This window comes from Nannobrachium achirus, assembly GCF_963921795.1.
Source record: "Nannobrachium achirus genome assembly, chromosome: 11".
Classification (NCBI taxonomy): Eukaryota; Metazoa; Chordata; class Actinopteri; order Myctophiformes; family Myctophidae; genus Nannobrachium; species Nannobrachium achirus.
The window spans coordinates 4,177,474-4,192,473 of record NC_137820.1 but is presented as its reverse complement, the minus strand read 5'-3'; the positions used below and the strand labels follow the sequence as shown (position 1 = coordinate 4,192,473).

Sequence of the window (15,000 nt, the reverse complement as noted above, 5' to 3'; positions counted from 1 at the left end):
ACCATAACAGACATGTTATCTCTGACTAGTTAGTAGAGTTTAACTCACCATAACAGACATGTTATTGACTAGTTAGTAGAGTTTAACTCACCATAACAGACATGTTATTGACTAGTTAGTAGAGTTTAACTCACCATAACAGACATGTTATCTCTGACTAGTTAGTAGAGTTTAACTCACCATAACAGACATGTTATCTCTGACTAGTTAGTAGAGTTTAACTCACCATAACAGACATGTTATCTCTGACTAGTTAGTAGAGTTTAACTCACCATAACAGACATGTTATCTCTGACTAGTTAGTAGAGTTTAACTCACCATAACAGACATGCCTGTGAACGCCAGTGCTGAGATGACTATCCATAACCTACACAAACAAAACAATGTTATTATTCTCATTATTACATTTATACTTCACTAAAACTAAATAGCACATACATACAATATAACAAATAACATACATAAATACAGAGCATTTTGGGTGGATATGAAATCTATTTTCAAAGGTTTTACGTGTGACACTTTTAAAAACAAACTGAAAATAAACACAAATTGAAAACAAAACAAAATAAAGTGTATCAGTGTAAGACAGATGATTGACAGATGAGTGGTCCAATCAGTGTCCAGCTCACCTGAGACCGATGGGTTCTCGAACCGCAAACTTGATCTCATTCCCCAACATCTGACTGATCTGCAAGACCACACAACATGTTACTGATCTGATCTGCAAGACCACACAACATGTTACTGATCTGCAAGACCACACAACATGTTACTGATCTACAAGACCACACACACAACATGTTACTGATCTACAAGACCACACACACAACATGTTACTGATCTGCAAGACCACACACACAACATGTTACTGATCTGCAAGACCACATACAACATGTTACTGATCTGATCTGCAAGACCACACACCATGTTACTGATCTGCAAGACCACACAACATGTTACTGATCTGTAAGACCACACAACATGTTACTGATCTGCAAGACCACACAACATGTTACTGATCTGATCTGCAAGACCACACAACATGTTACTGATCTGATCTGCAAGACCACACAACATGTTACTGATCTACAAGACCACACACAACATGTTACTGATCTGATCTGCAAGACCACACAACATGTTACTGATCTACAAGACCACACACACAACATGTTACTGATCTGATCTGCAAGACCGCACACCCGCCAGAGATTCCGTTAGCCGGTATTTACCAGCCATTGACCGGTTAAATGTTTAATTGGCCGGTAATTATAAAGTCCACCGGCCACCGTGGCCGGCTGGGAAAATGCCTCTTAGGCTATTTTATCATTTAATCTTATTATTCACATAATTATTTGTCTAAAGTAGTAAAGCTACAACCATTAAAACCTATCATAATTTTAAATTTGTATCATGTTCTGTCTTCTGTGAGTCTGACGACAGCGGAGATCAGCGCCACTGCTGCTGCTTCATGCTGCGCTGTTAGAGGTGGGACTTTCGCGAACGAATCGAGTCTTTTGAACAGCTCTTTGAAATGAACGGTTCACAGTAGGGAGCCGTTCCTGAACATTGGTGGGAAAAGTACGCCAGTCTTTTGAACGGCTCTTTGAAAGGAACGGATCCCAGAGATCCGACTCACTTCAAATAGACATAAATCCCATCTCTATGTTACGCGCATTGGAAATATCAGAGCTTCAAGCTCACAACAAGTCGAAACGCGCAGCGCTGTGAGCTTGTATGTCTGCTATTTTAGACACGCACACGGCCTTACGGAGAAGCACACATCACGTTTCACAGCTGACAGTTCCAGCACCTTGTAACAATCAGCGCTATACAGCGTGGTTTTAGTGTTATAAACAGAACAGAACTGGGGTTCTAGACCAAGCTGGACCCAGAGTAGACGATAATGAAAAAGGGACTCGAACTCTGTGGAATCGTGGATATTATAGGCCTACAAGCACGCACATGACTTTCTGATCGCATGGATGTGATCCCATCGTGGTCAAAGCAACAGAGGCAAGTCAGGTTAGTAACCTTCCTTGCGCCAACATAACATTAACAAAACAAAACAAATGTTGTGTGTTTGCATATTAAGGTGTAATGAGACGTGAAGCCAAAATCATATACAATTAACGTATTAATTTGTAGGCCACGTACTGTGTGGCAGGGCGCGCAAACGGTTCGCTTGTGTTGCGTGCCCACTTTAACCTATTCACTTCTTTATACTACTACATAAGTAGATAGTTAGGATATTATTTTGTTAACTCAGGAACAGATTGCAATTGCATCTGTGATAAAGAGGAATTAAGGAAGCCCAGCGCTAACATAAAATGGTGTAATTATCAGTTGGGTGCACCATGCACACGCACATACAGTATTAACCCTAACCCTTCATTATAATATGGCCGTTAAATTAATTGATTGGCCGGTAAAATATACGGAAACCCTGCCGCACGCACGCCCGCCCGCCCGCCCGCCCGCCCGCCCACCCACCCACCCACCCACCCACCCACCCACACACACACACACACACACACACACACACACACACACACACACACACACACACACACACACACACACACACACACACACACACACACACACACACACACACACACACACACACACACACACACACACACAGTATGTCTCCATCATAGTGTGATATTGTAACGGCTGGCTTTGATCTGACATATTTTACAGTCTTCACAGGAACACATGCATATTCACTAGTGCTAATTAAACCCATTTAGGCCTAGAATTATTGAATGCTTTAACCAGTGAAAAATAGCAGATCTACAAGCTCGCAGCGCGGCACTCGGTGTCGCGCTGTGAGCTTGTATATCTGCTATTTTTCAATAGCTAAAGCATAAAATAATAATACACAATAATGTGTACCCGTTATGAATGGGTTAATTTTCATGAATATATGCATGAGAGGAGCAGAGAGGAGAGGAGAGGAGAGGAGAGGAGAGGAGAGGAGAGGAGAGGAGAGGAGAGGAGAATTAAAGTTTAAAAAGGAAATCTTGCTGATGCTGGCTTGGCATGGAAGCAATTACTAGAATTGTCTGATTAAATACAAGACGTTGGATAAAGTTCATTTCCACTGGGCATGTAACGATTTATCGTAAATCGATTAAAATCGATTCAAACTGCTGATCTCTGTAAGAACATGGATACAAAAACAAGTTTTCAGTCATTTGCTACTGTATTGAAAAGAGGATGAGAGAAAACAGTACTGTAAAATATATATATCTACTGTGTATCTGTGATCTGATGCCACCTACTATTTTCACTACTTCTTAAAGATGGCCGAGCACAGCCACAAGTTTCACACTCCCCACCCGACTACTACCAGCAGGCAGACAGACAGACAGACAGACAGACAGACAGACAGACAGACAGACAGACAGACAGACAGGCAGGCAGGCAGGCAGGCAGGCAGGCAGGCAGGCAGACAGGTGATAAAATGACCAGAGTTTTTATTTTATTTATTTTTTTAAGTGAAATATCTCTTTAAACACTGTCTATGTATTTATTCCCAAACTTTCCAGCTCAGGCCCCCACAGCAGATCTACAAGCTCACAAACCGGTGCAATCTACTATTTTCACTGAAACTTTCTTCATTTATTTATTTATGGACATTGTGCTCACAGATGAAGGTTTCCTCGTTTCTTGGCAACACTCCTAAAAAAAGATTTCTGAAACACACCCTCATACACCAGGGGCGTCAATTGGGTATGGCAGGGGTATGCAGCTGCCATACCCTGGGTCCAGGGGGGGAAGATAAAAGTTAGTTCTAAATATGAATCCATGAATGTCTCTTTGTCTATCTGTGCGGGTTATTATGTTATTAAATTACAGTAAATTACAGTGGTCACTTTAACAAGGTATTATAATTATATTATAGGTATATATAATTATATATTATATGTACTTCTTAAAATAAATTCATCATGCCTGTTGCTAAGGTATGGCAACATGACTGGTGTCTTGCATGCGTGTGTTGCCATACCTTAGCTTTTTCTGAACTGACGCCACTGTCATACACACACACAGAGAGAGAGAGAGAGAGAGAGAGAGAGAGAGAGAGAGAGAGAGAGAGAGAGAGAGAGTGCGGCAATGAGAGAGCGAGAGCGAGCGAGAGTGAAAGAGGAAGGGAGAGAGAGAGAGAGAGGAAGAGAGTGAGGAGATAACATGCATTCTCTTCCTCGCTCGCACACTAATCGTCCTGAGTTGTAAACAGAGGGCGAGAGAGAGAGAGAGAGAGAGAGAGAGAGAGAGAGAGAGAGAAAGGAAGGAAGCCACACAGAAGCACTTCCTGCTATTGTTTACACGCCGCCATCCGCTGTGAGCTTGTAGATCTGATGTTTGTTCTCACCATTTATGACTACTTTCTTTTTAAGTGAAAGTTAAAATGATGAATTGTGTGTGTGTGTGTGTGTGTGTGTGTGTGTGTGTGTGTGTGTGTGTGTGTGTGTGTGTGTGTGTGTGGTTTTATATCAATAATGAACCAATGAAACAAACGATTAACACAACCTTGTGACTAATTCAGTGGAGTAAAGTAGCCAAGTACATGTACTTAAGTATTGCACTTAAATACAATTTTGAGGTATTCGTACTTAGCTTGAGTATTTCCAATTTCCAATACTTTTACTTCTACTCCACTCCTTCTCAGAGACAAATATTGTACTTTTACTCCACTACATGTATTTGAAAACATTAGTTACTAATTACCTTGCAGATATAAATTATAATCTATCTATAAATGCGACAAATCTCTGTCTGTCTGCGTGTCTGTCTGTTTGTAATCCGCGTATCTCGAGAACCGTTCGTCCCACCGGCTTCAGATTCGGCACGCGCGTTCCCCGCCGCCGCGCGTAGTGCAGTGCCGGGCCTCGACCCGACCCGACTCGCGGTTTTCCGAAACCGGCGCAAAACGTTCGGAATCTCCTTATGCGGAGCTGATTGTTGACATCAGGCTGTTCCGGAGGAAATCGGCGCAAGCGCTGACTCATTGTGACATCACATCTGAGATCACGTACGCCACATGAGTCAACAAAAAATGCCATGGTTACGTATTCTGATGTTCTATGGGCATAAAAGGACACAGGCAAACATATGGTCAAAACGGCTCTTATGAGAACAGGTATAATGGGGTTTGCATTAAAGGGTGGGGCATTCATTCCCTATTTCAAATTCGGCACGCACGTTCCCCGCCGCAGCAGGTAGTGCAGTGCCTGGCCTCGATCTGATACGATACGCGATTTTCTGGAACCAGCACGAAAGGTTCGGATTCTGATGTCTGACATCAGGGTTTTCCGGAACCGGCACTGTGTCTGCATAGATCTCCATTCATGGGCATAAAATGGATGCAGACAGACAGATACGGATATCTCCATATATGAGCATAAATGGACACAGGCAAGCAGATGGTCAAAGATCTCCATATATGGGCATAAAATGGATGCAAAAAGACAGATACAGATATCTCCATATATGGGCATAAATGGACACAGGTAAACAGATGGTCAAAACGGGTCCTATGACAACAGGTATAATGGGGTTTGCATTAAAGGGGGAACCAGCACTGTGTCTGCAACACAGTCGGAGGCACAGACAGATACAGAGATCTCCATAATGGGCATAAAGGGACACAGACAAACAGATACAGAGATCTCCATGTATGGGCATGAAATGGATGCGGACAGACAGATACAGATATCTCCATATATGAGCATAAATGGACACAGGCAAATAGATGGTCAATACAGGTCCTACAGAGATCTCCATATATGGGCATGAAATGGACGCAGACAGACAGATAACTCCATATATGGGCATAAATGGACACAGGCAAACAGATGGTCAAAACGGGTCCTACAGCGATCTCCATATATCGACATAAAATGGACGTAGACAGACAGATATCCCCATATATGGGCATAAATGGACACACGCAAACAGATGGTCAAAACAGATCCTATGACAACAGGTATAATGGGGTTTGCATTAAAGGGCGGGGCATTCATCCCCTATTTACATTGTTCCCGAGTTGGCCAGGGCGCCGACTAGACGCAACGTACGCGTTTCCACCTTAGTCTTCGTCAGCGTTTGTGACAAGACAACAGGAAATGACGTTTAAATAGGATGTGTTACAATCAGTGTAATTCAGAGCAGCTGTCAAAACTAAAAATAAAAAATTAAGATCACTAATTCACATCCAACAGAATCTCTACTCGTAGATATTCTAAGAGAGCAGTGTTTCCAAATGGCCTCCTTGTACATTTTTTTTTAAACAATATGTTTATTTTCTCTTTTTTTTTACATAAAAAAAAACACACATAGCACAACAAAAGCAAAACTCAGACATAATAACCAAACGAAAAACCCCACAAAAAGCAAAAAAAAAGGAACCATTTTAACATTTATAGTACATCTTTATATTACTACTGTATATTTTTCTATGATGGTACGGTCTATGCTAAGCCACAGTATTGTTTGGTTTACTAACCTTTCAGATACATTAGGCTCTTAGAGGCCGCCTTGTCATTAGAGCCTACTCTGTGTGATGGTAAAATGTGGCTTCATGTACCGGTATATATTTTTTATTTTGGTATTATTGCTATACACAATTACACATGTCTTGTTTTGGTAACTCAAACAACATTGATGATCTCATTGTGAACTTTCAAAGTGATTGCAGTCTTGGTAGCTGCTCTGAATTACACTGATTGTAACACATCCTATTTAAACGTCATTTCCTGTTGTCTTGTCACAAACGCTGACGAAGACTAAGGTGGAAACGTGTACGTTTGCTCCTGTCCATAGAGGTAAATAAAACATGTGAAAAAGGTGCTGGCAACTTCTTCTGTCTCTCATGTTATCTTGAGCCTGAACTGAGGCTCTGGTGGCGGGTGGGTTTGACCTCTGACCTTTGAGCGGTGAACCTCTCCGTCATCGTCTTCTCCTCCTACTCCCAGGATCTTCCTGGTCTTCAATCGACTGATCAGGTCTGTCTGACTGTGCTTCTTCATCAGGGGAGGGGGCTTGGTCGCCATGGCAACGATGACGCACACCTGGGGGGAGAGAGAGAGAGAGAGAGAGAGAGAGAGAGAGAGAGAGAGAGAGAGAGATTGTTAGAGTGGTTTTATGTTTTAAGATATTTTCCAGATATTTTCTTTAGTTCTTATTGCCATTTTCTTGTATTAAAGACGTAGTGAAATGAAAAATATCTGTAGTGATAATATATAACAGTAACAGTAGATGCCAAAAAAGTGATAAAATCTATTACAGCCCTAAGTCCAGCCCCTAAACCAATACACCATGCTTGATGACATACGTTGACTCTACTTAATAATTCATGAGGTCAGAATGATTGTGTGGTGGAATTCAGATCAATCAATAATCATGAGAAAATGAGGAGACAAGACAATTATATTAGGTGGTGGTGGTCAAGTTTAAAATATTATTATTATTATTTTGTTATTATTCGCGGCCTGAAAAGGTTGAGGACCACTGACCTAAGATGTCATTCAAACTTCTACACAATCCACACAGATGTTTATGAATCCCTTGTGTCAGTTATGTTTACATCACCGGCCAATCATTGGATAGCATTTGAAGCACTATTAGTGAAGGGTTTCGGCAGAACAAACCACTTCCCTCTCGCTCACTCTCTCCCTCCAACCTGGTGATTAATCATTAACCCACAGGTCTTAATATTGTCCATATATATATATATATATATATATATATACTGTATATATATATATATATATATATATATATATATATATATACATACATACACACAAGTCTTGGCAATCTGGCCAGTGATGTATCGGACCAGTTACCCATATACTGTATGGAGACCCCTGGCACCCATATATGGAGATTCATGTACTGTATATGGAGATAAGCTGTGAGAGCCCAACCATGCTTACTCAGTTATTCGTAATGTGAACGTCCTATATGATGTCTATGACATCTGACATCATACCCTTTTATGCCCATACATGGAGATCCCTGTCTGTAGAACCAGCTACACAGATATGGGCTGTCTTGGCCATCTGTCTTGGCCATATATGGATTCTGTTAGTGTGGTATGTGGCCGTTGTGGCCTACATATATGGGCATTCCCATATGAAGTCCTGTTAGATAGGGGCTTAATATTGATGACATCAGGGAACTACATATATGGGCATAAAAAGGATTATGTTAGTGTGACATCACAGTGAAGCCAGAGTGTGATGTCAGAGCAGCAAACCCATTCTGTTAAGAGTGGTTTCCCTGACGTCACAGTGATCAGTGTGTGATTCGATTTGCGGTTGGTTGTTTAAGTTGGACAACATATTTTTCCCAAATATGAATATGACTGGTGTCTGACATCATAGATGTCTTATGTTATAGACCACATGAGACTCACCCAATGGAATATGTACAATCCAAGCTATGGGCTTAATATTGATGACATCAGGGATCTCCATATTTGGGCATACAAGGGACCCCCCGGTGAAGGCTTGGCACCCCCTAAGCCCCCCCCCCACCCCACACACCCAATTGTGATGACAAATATTTATGGAATACATAAATTAAATATATCCACAAGTTTCCGCGGGAGTTTACTGGAGACTATCAGGACCAAACTTCCGGGTTTAACAGCAGACATACAAGCTCACGTCGCGTCGCAGATGCAACCCGTTGTGAGCTTGTAAATCGGTGGCGGAACCTCGGTGCAGACGTTTGCGCAATGCACTATGGGGCGTAGGAAACTTGTGGATATGAATATGTGAAAGACAATTGACTGACTTCTATGTAAATCATACTATAACACTGTACTTTTTATGCTGGAAAGCATCTTCAGCCTCACAAAAACCCTATTCGATCACCTACAGTACTCAGATTATTATTATTTGATCACCTACAGTACTCGGATTTGGAGCTGAAAACTGCCAATGACCTGGTCTGTTCAGTTATCAATACCCTAAGCTAGAGAATCTTGTTTGTCGTATTAGTATTATATATTCATTATTGTTTGTTACCAAAATGAATTAGACCCTGCTCTAAAAAAAAGCCAGCTCCCCCATAGCCCCCCCAGTCACAATTCTCTGGAGCTGCCGCTGACAGACAAGATGTGATGGTTTTCATCGCCAAATGCGACCTACGGTCGCAATGATAGTACCAGCAGCTATGTATAGGCTACACTCACACACAGCAATGATAGTACCAGCAGCTATGTATAGGCTACACTCACACACAGCATTCACTGGGGCATTTCCCCCACACTCAGCTCTGCTCACATGCTCTGGTGTGTGTTTGTGTCTTTTCCAGCACTAATTAACACGCCGGTGCACCTGCTCCCTGTGCGCGCAACACACACCAAGGTTAGAACGAAGCCAAAGAGGAAGTAATGTAAACACGGGTAGTTCTGGATCCATAACAGTCAATGCTACAAGTATCTCACCATGATGTCAAACACAAGCAAAATACTCAATACTACTAACACAACCTAATAGTGCAGAGACAAACAAAAAAAAGTGTCCTTTGGTCAGTGCAAGAAAAACTCAAAGAAAAACTAGAAAGGGTGACACAGCAAGACGCACATGAGCACCCTCCCTGGAAAGGTCCTCAGTACAACTAAAGTTCCAGTTAAATAAGGCTACAGTAGTCCTAGGTTAGGAAGGTAGTCCTGACCTATCCTGACGTTTGCCCTGACCTGATGTGTCGTCTGAAGAATAGTATAGGAAAAGACAAGTACTGTAGCTATTTTCTAGTGAACCGATTTCCCCCGTCCAAGACCCTCCCCTCTCACAGAACTCCCAGAGGAACAGAGCAACAACTCCAACACTTCCTTCACGACAAACATATAGACACGCCCATCCCCTCCCAGCCCCGCCCATCCCCATCCCCCCTCCTCTCCTCCAATACAGGCTCCATGCATAGCGGCAGGCACATGCACACATAGACAATAGAGCAGGGTTCCCCAATAGGGGGCCCGCGGGCCATTTGCGGCCCGCGGGGGGCTACTGTCAGGCCCCACCAACCCCAGTAATAATGGTGGTATAAGAGCAGCAACAACACTAGTATATCGTCGTTGTTGGGTGGAAACCTCGTATCTCCAAATTTGTACGTTCTTTCGCAAAGTAAAGCCCTGCTTCATCATTCAAGGCTGTTTCACAAAAGTAGTGAAAACAGCAGATCTACAAGCACACAACGCCTCGCGGTGCGAGGCGTCTGTTTTCACTAGTTTAAATCATTTTTAAAACGATAAATGCAAAACGAACGGTTTTGGACATACAAGATTTTCACCCGACAATACGGGGGTGTAAATATCATCACTGTCAGAAAGAAACCTTGTATCTCCAAGTTTCAAATGTGTACGTTTCTTTGCAAAGTAAAGCCCTGCTTTATCATACAAGGCTGTCACACAACAGTAGTGAAAACAGCAGATATACAAGCACACAACGGCCCTCGGCTTGGTACCCTAGACATGATTCAGCCCTTGGAGAAAACTAATTGGGGAACCCTGCAATAGAGGGTATGCGTGTGACATCATCATCATACCCGAAGTTATGCTGGAACGCCTACTGAGTGGCAAAAAATACTTTCTGGCCTTGACTGCCCATACAGTACATACAGTACATACAAACAGAAAAGACATGCATTTGCATTAAACAATGTTAAACTCACTTCGCCACTCGATTTGCCACTCAATTTGCCATTCACTTTATGCATGTGCATAGCCTCTATAGACACCAAAGGGGGCTTGAGCCCCTGCCCTTTTATCCGTCTGTAAAAAGTGCAAGAAATGCAAATGCCCCTCTTTCCATGTCATACTTGAAGGCAGCATTCAAGAGAATTGCCTTATCCAAACTCTCCAGAGCAGCATCTCATGTTGAAAGAATTGCCCTCTCTGTGTAGAAATCATGTTGTACGCCGCATCTCCAGTATTCACTTGATTATGCTTAGTTTAGTGTGCTATCGAGTACCGAAAATAGCCTATCTCCAAGCTGTCTGCTATTTTCAACATTTTCACCAAAAGGCCCTTTTAGAAATGTCAGCCCCTGCCTCTCTAACATTCTCTGCATGCCCCTGCTAGCAGCCATGGACACGGGGACTTCTTTCCAAGTATATTTCTCTCATCAGACACATTATGGCTGCTTCCTCCCTTCCTTCCTCCACAGGTGTTATGATATAATGAAGGCTCTGTTCCATTTCGTGTACTCAGTGAGGGAAAGTTAGCCGAGTGTTAGACCAGTGGTTCTCAACCTGTGGGTCGGGACCCCCAAATTATTTTGGGGGGTCCCCAGATGATTAGCTAAATGTTAACATTGTGTGTCAATGGTAAACAGACCAACATACAGTATAGGTGTATACAGGTTATCTGCACATTTCTAAAATGACAATTTAGGACTTTAAAGACATTTTTAGTACCTCTGGACAAACATTGGTCAAATTGTCAAATATTAGAGGCAGAAATTGTGAAATAGCAGATCTACATGCTCACAAAGCCTTGCAGCGCGAGGCGTTGTGAGCATGTAGATCGGCTATTTTCACAATGGAATAGAGAGAGTCAAACAAAATGTAATGCCAACTCCTACAAGTGCTTGTGCAGTTGGGGGTCCCCAGTTAAAATATGATTATTTTGGGGGGGTCGCGGCCTGAAAGGTTGAGGACCACTGTGTTAGACCAATCATAAAGGTGTCTACTATCACCTCTGAACTTTGTCAAACCCAACTCCCTTGACATACTTTGTGGGAGCCAATCAAAGTTGGGGTATCCCGAGGGCCTGGGATTAATGGAGGAAAATAAAGAATGGCCAATATGAACGTATTAGGTGTGTATTTGGGGTATTTTGGGGCTGCTGAATCCATTCCAACCATTAGTTTTCAGTTAAATGACTGGGTTAAATGTACTATTATGTTGTTGTTGTTTTTTTTTGTTTTTTTTTTCTTTTTTTCTTAGGAATGCGAGAAATACAAGCAAATACATGCGAGGGTGAACTACTCCTTTAATCTAATTTCAATCTACAAAGTAAATAGTAAAATAAAGCTGGCAAATAATTGTAGCTTTGGTTTCATTTTACCACTCAAGTCAAGAGTTAAAGATCTTTAAGGGTCCATTTGGTTACCAGCTATCCATAATTTAGCTGGGGACCACCTGGTACCCCCCCCCCCCCCCCCCCCCCCCAAGGACCACTGGTGGTCCCCATACCACTGGTTGAAACCCACTGAATCAGGTCATGTAATCAAGTGGATCAATGAAAGATGAGAGTAGGTATTGATTGACACGTGTCATCGATCTGGGGTGATCCATAATGCCTGGAGGCCAGAGATCTGCATGGATACACCGCTCTGGTGCGTCTAGTTAGGCCTGTCACTGGGGCGGCAGTGGCTCGGGGGTAGAGATGCCGTCTCAGAACACGGAGGGTTCCTGAAGGGTTCCCATGCTATTACCTTGCTTATTGGAAATCACTCTGGAATGGATTAAGAGCGTCTGCTAAATGCCTTAATTGTAAATTGTAATTGTTCCCAGTTCGATCCCCGGGCTCCCCCAGAGTTAGTGTTGAAGCAGTCTAACCTAATTGTTCCCAGTTCGATCCGGGCTCCCCCAGAGTTAGTGTTGAAGCAGTCTAACCTAATTGTTCCCAGTTCGATCCTGGGCTCCCCCAGAGTTAGTGTTGAAGCAGTCTAACCTAATTGTTCCCAGTTCGATCCCGGGCTCCCCCAGAGTTAGTGTTGAAGCAGTCTAACCTAATTGTTCCCAGTTCGATCCTGGGCTCCCCCAGAGTTAGTGTTGAAGCAGTCTACCTAATTGTTCCCAGTTCGATCCCGGGCTCCCCAGAGTTAGTGTTGAAGCAGTCTAACCTAATTGTTCCCAGTTCGATCCCGGCTCCCCCAGAGTTAGTGTTGAAGCAGTCTAACCTAATTGTTCCCAGTTCGATCCTGGGCTCCCCCAGAGTTAGTGTTGAAGCAGTCTAACCTAATTGTTCCCAGTTCGATCCCGGGCTCCCCCAGAGTTAGTGTTGAAGGCAGTCTAACCTAACTGTTCCAGTTCGATCCCGGGCTCCCCCAGAGTTAGTGTTGAAGCAGTCCTAACCTAATTGTTCCCAGTTCGATCCCGGGCTCCCCCAGAGTTAGTGTTGAAGCAGTCTAACCTAACTGTTCCAGTTCGATCCCGGGCTCCCCCAGAGTTAGTGTTGAAGCAGTCTAACCTAACTGTTCCCAGTTGGATCCTGGGCTCCCCCAGAGTTAGTGTTGAAGCAGTCTAACCTAACTGTTCCCAGTTGGATCCTGGGCTCCCCCAGAGTTAGTGTTGAAGCAGTCTAACCTAACTGTTCCCAGTTCGATCCTGGGCTCCCCCAGAGTTAGTGTTGAAGCAGTCTAACCTAACGTGGACATTCTTTGCCCCCGGCAGATCTCATCGGCTCCTCCGGCATCTCAGAATGACGCAGTGGGGGACACGACTCCTGCTGCTGTCCGCTTTGAGTAAATGAGGAAGTGATCCACGGTGGAAAACCAGTGATAAATCATAGTGATTTTATAATTATAATGGATAAGCCTAAACAAACCAGTTCACATGAACAATACTGATGTGAAATAAGATATCTGAATGGCTATGTATATTTTATAAACAATTAAAATGTTGTGAGCCACAGTTACAGGGGCGCTAGCCAAGGCTTTACTCCAATGCATTTCCCCATCTTTAACGCCCTTTATCTCTGATGTTTGTTTTATGGCTAAAACTGTGGCGGGGTGCGGCAAAATGTCCAAATTTTGATCAGCAATGAACAGCTATGATCAACACTGGTCTATACAGAAAGTTACACAATAACATCCTGTCTGCGCTCATGTGACCAAGTGACGTCATGACGCATGCATTGACGCAGCAGGGCCGGATTCAATACAATGGTGGTGGGCCTGGGCAGCTAGAGGAGATAAATGGGGCAATCCAGGGGCACCCGATGTGTTAATGTATCTTAAACCATGAATACGTAGGATAAGCATTCATAAGCTTTATAGCTTCAGCCTATTCCTTTGGATCACCTTAACTCATTTGCTGCCCATTTAACAATACCTTCGTACTCTCATATGCCCCTGTCTCCATAGACTTCCATGTAATTCATAGTGCACGGATCATGCACACCCATGCCTAGATAATGCACCACGTGTGTCCACATTGCTCACAGCTTTCAGACAAAAAAATCCGAATGGAAATCCGTTCAGGCATTCATGAGATAGCAGCCATTATGTTTTCCTAAAATGTAAACAAAGATGGCTGCCATGTTTGAAAGATGGGGTTGCTATGGGGGTTAAACATGCAATTCGCGATTGCTATCGTGCCTACTACATTTTTTGGGGTCAAAAAAAATATATATATTTTTATTTTATTTTTTTTAAACAGGAAATTTCCGGTTCTACGGGCATGGCAGAGCGGTACAACGGGGATTTTTTCGGGATTTTCGGCCATAGCAGCAAATTTGTTAAACAGTGATTATGCTTGTGTGGATGTATGACTTGAATAAATGTATGACTTGAATAAATGTATGACTTGAATAAATGTATGACTTGTATAAATAAACATATGCTTGCTACTGTGAGTTGATCGAATAAACCTAGAAATACTGTCCCTATGAAACAGTGTGGGCTCGCTCGTGACTATACTCTGCAGCGTGCTAACTGTCATGTGAAGCTCAACAATACTCCAGCTAACACCACTCCCAGATGTTTCACCTCAATTGCCCTCATTGGTGGAACTTGATGAATAAATAATGAAGATAGGGGTCAGAGCAGAGGAGGAAGCACGCACATCTCCAAATATTTACAGGTGCTGGACCAAAAATACGCACCATGAACAGAAAAGGAAGTCCGCACACTGTTTGCAAGCTCCAATAAAGTTGTCGCTGGAGCTTGCAAACAGTGTGCGGACTTCCTTTTCTGTTCATGGTAAATAATGAAGATAACAGTGTTCTCGCCTTTCAGGCGAGCCCAC

The 15,000-nt window shown here is 42.9% G+C and overlaps 1 protein-coding gene across 1 annotated transcript in view; it reads right to left on the bottom strand.

Annotated features, from left to right (window-relative positions):
• The window catches only part of LOC308293660 (tumor protein p53-inducible protein 11-like), a gene marked incomplete at its 3' end in the record, with an annotated part of 82,726 nt that overhangs the window by 17,046 nt on the left and 50,680 nt on the right, over nucleotides 1–15,000 (bottom strand). Inside the window, exons 2-4 of the mRNA XM_080736255.1 lie at nucleotides 6,942–7,085; nucleotides 633–691; nucleotides 319–367 (exon numbers count right to left, since the gene is read on the bottom strand). Of these exons, the coding sequence (XP_080592381.1) occupies nucleotides 319–367; nucleotides 633–691; nucleotides 6,942–7,067 (234 nt within the window). The 5' untranslated portion in view covers nucleotides 7,068–7,085. The remainder of the gene's footprint in view (nucleotides 1–318; nucleotides 368–632; nucleotides 692–6,941; nucleotides 7,086–15,000) is intronic.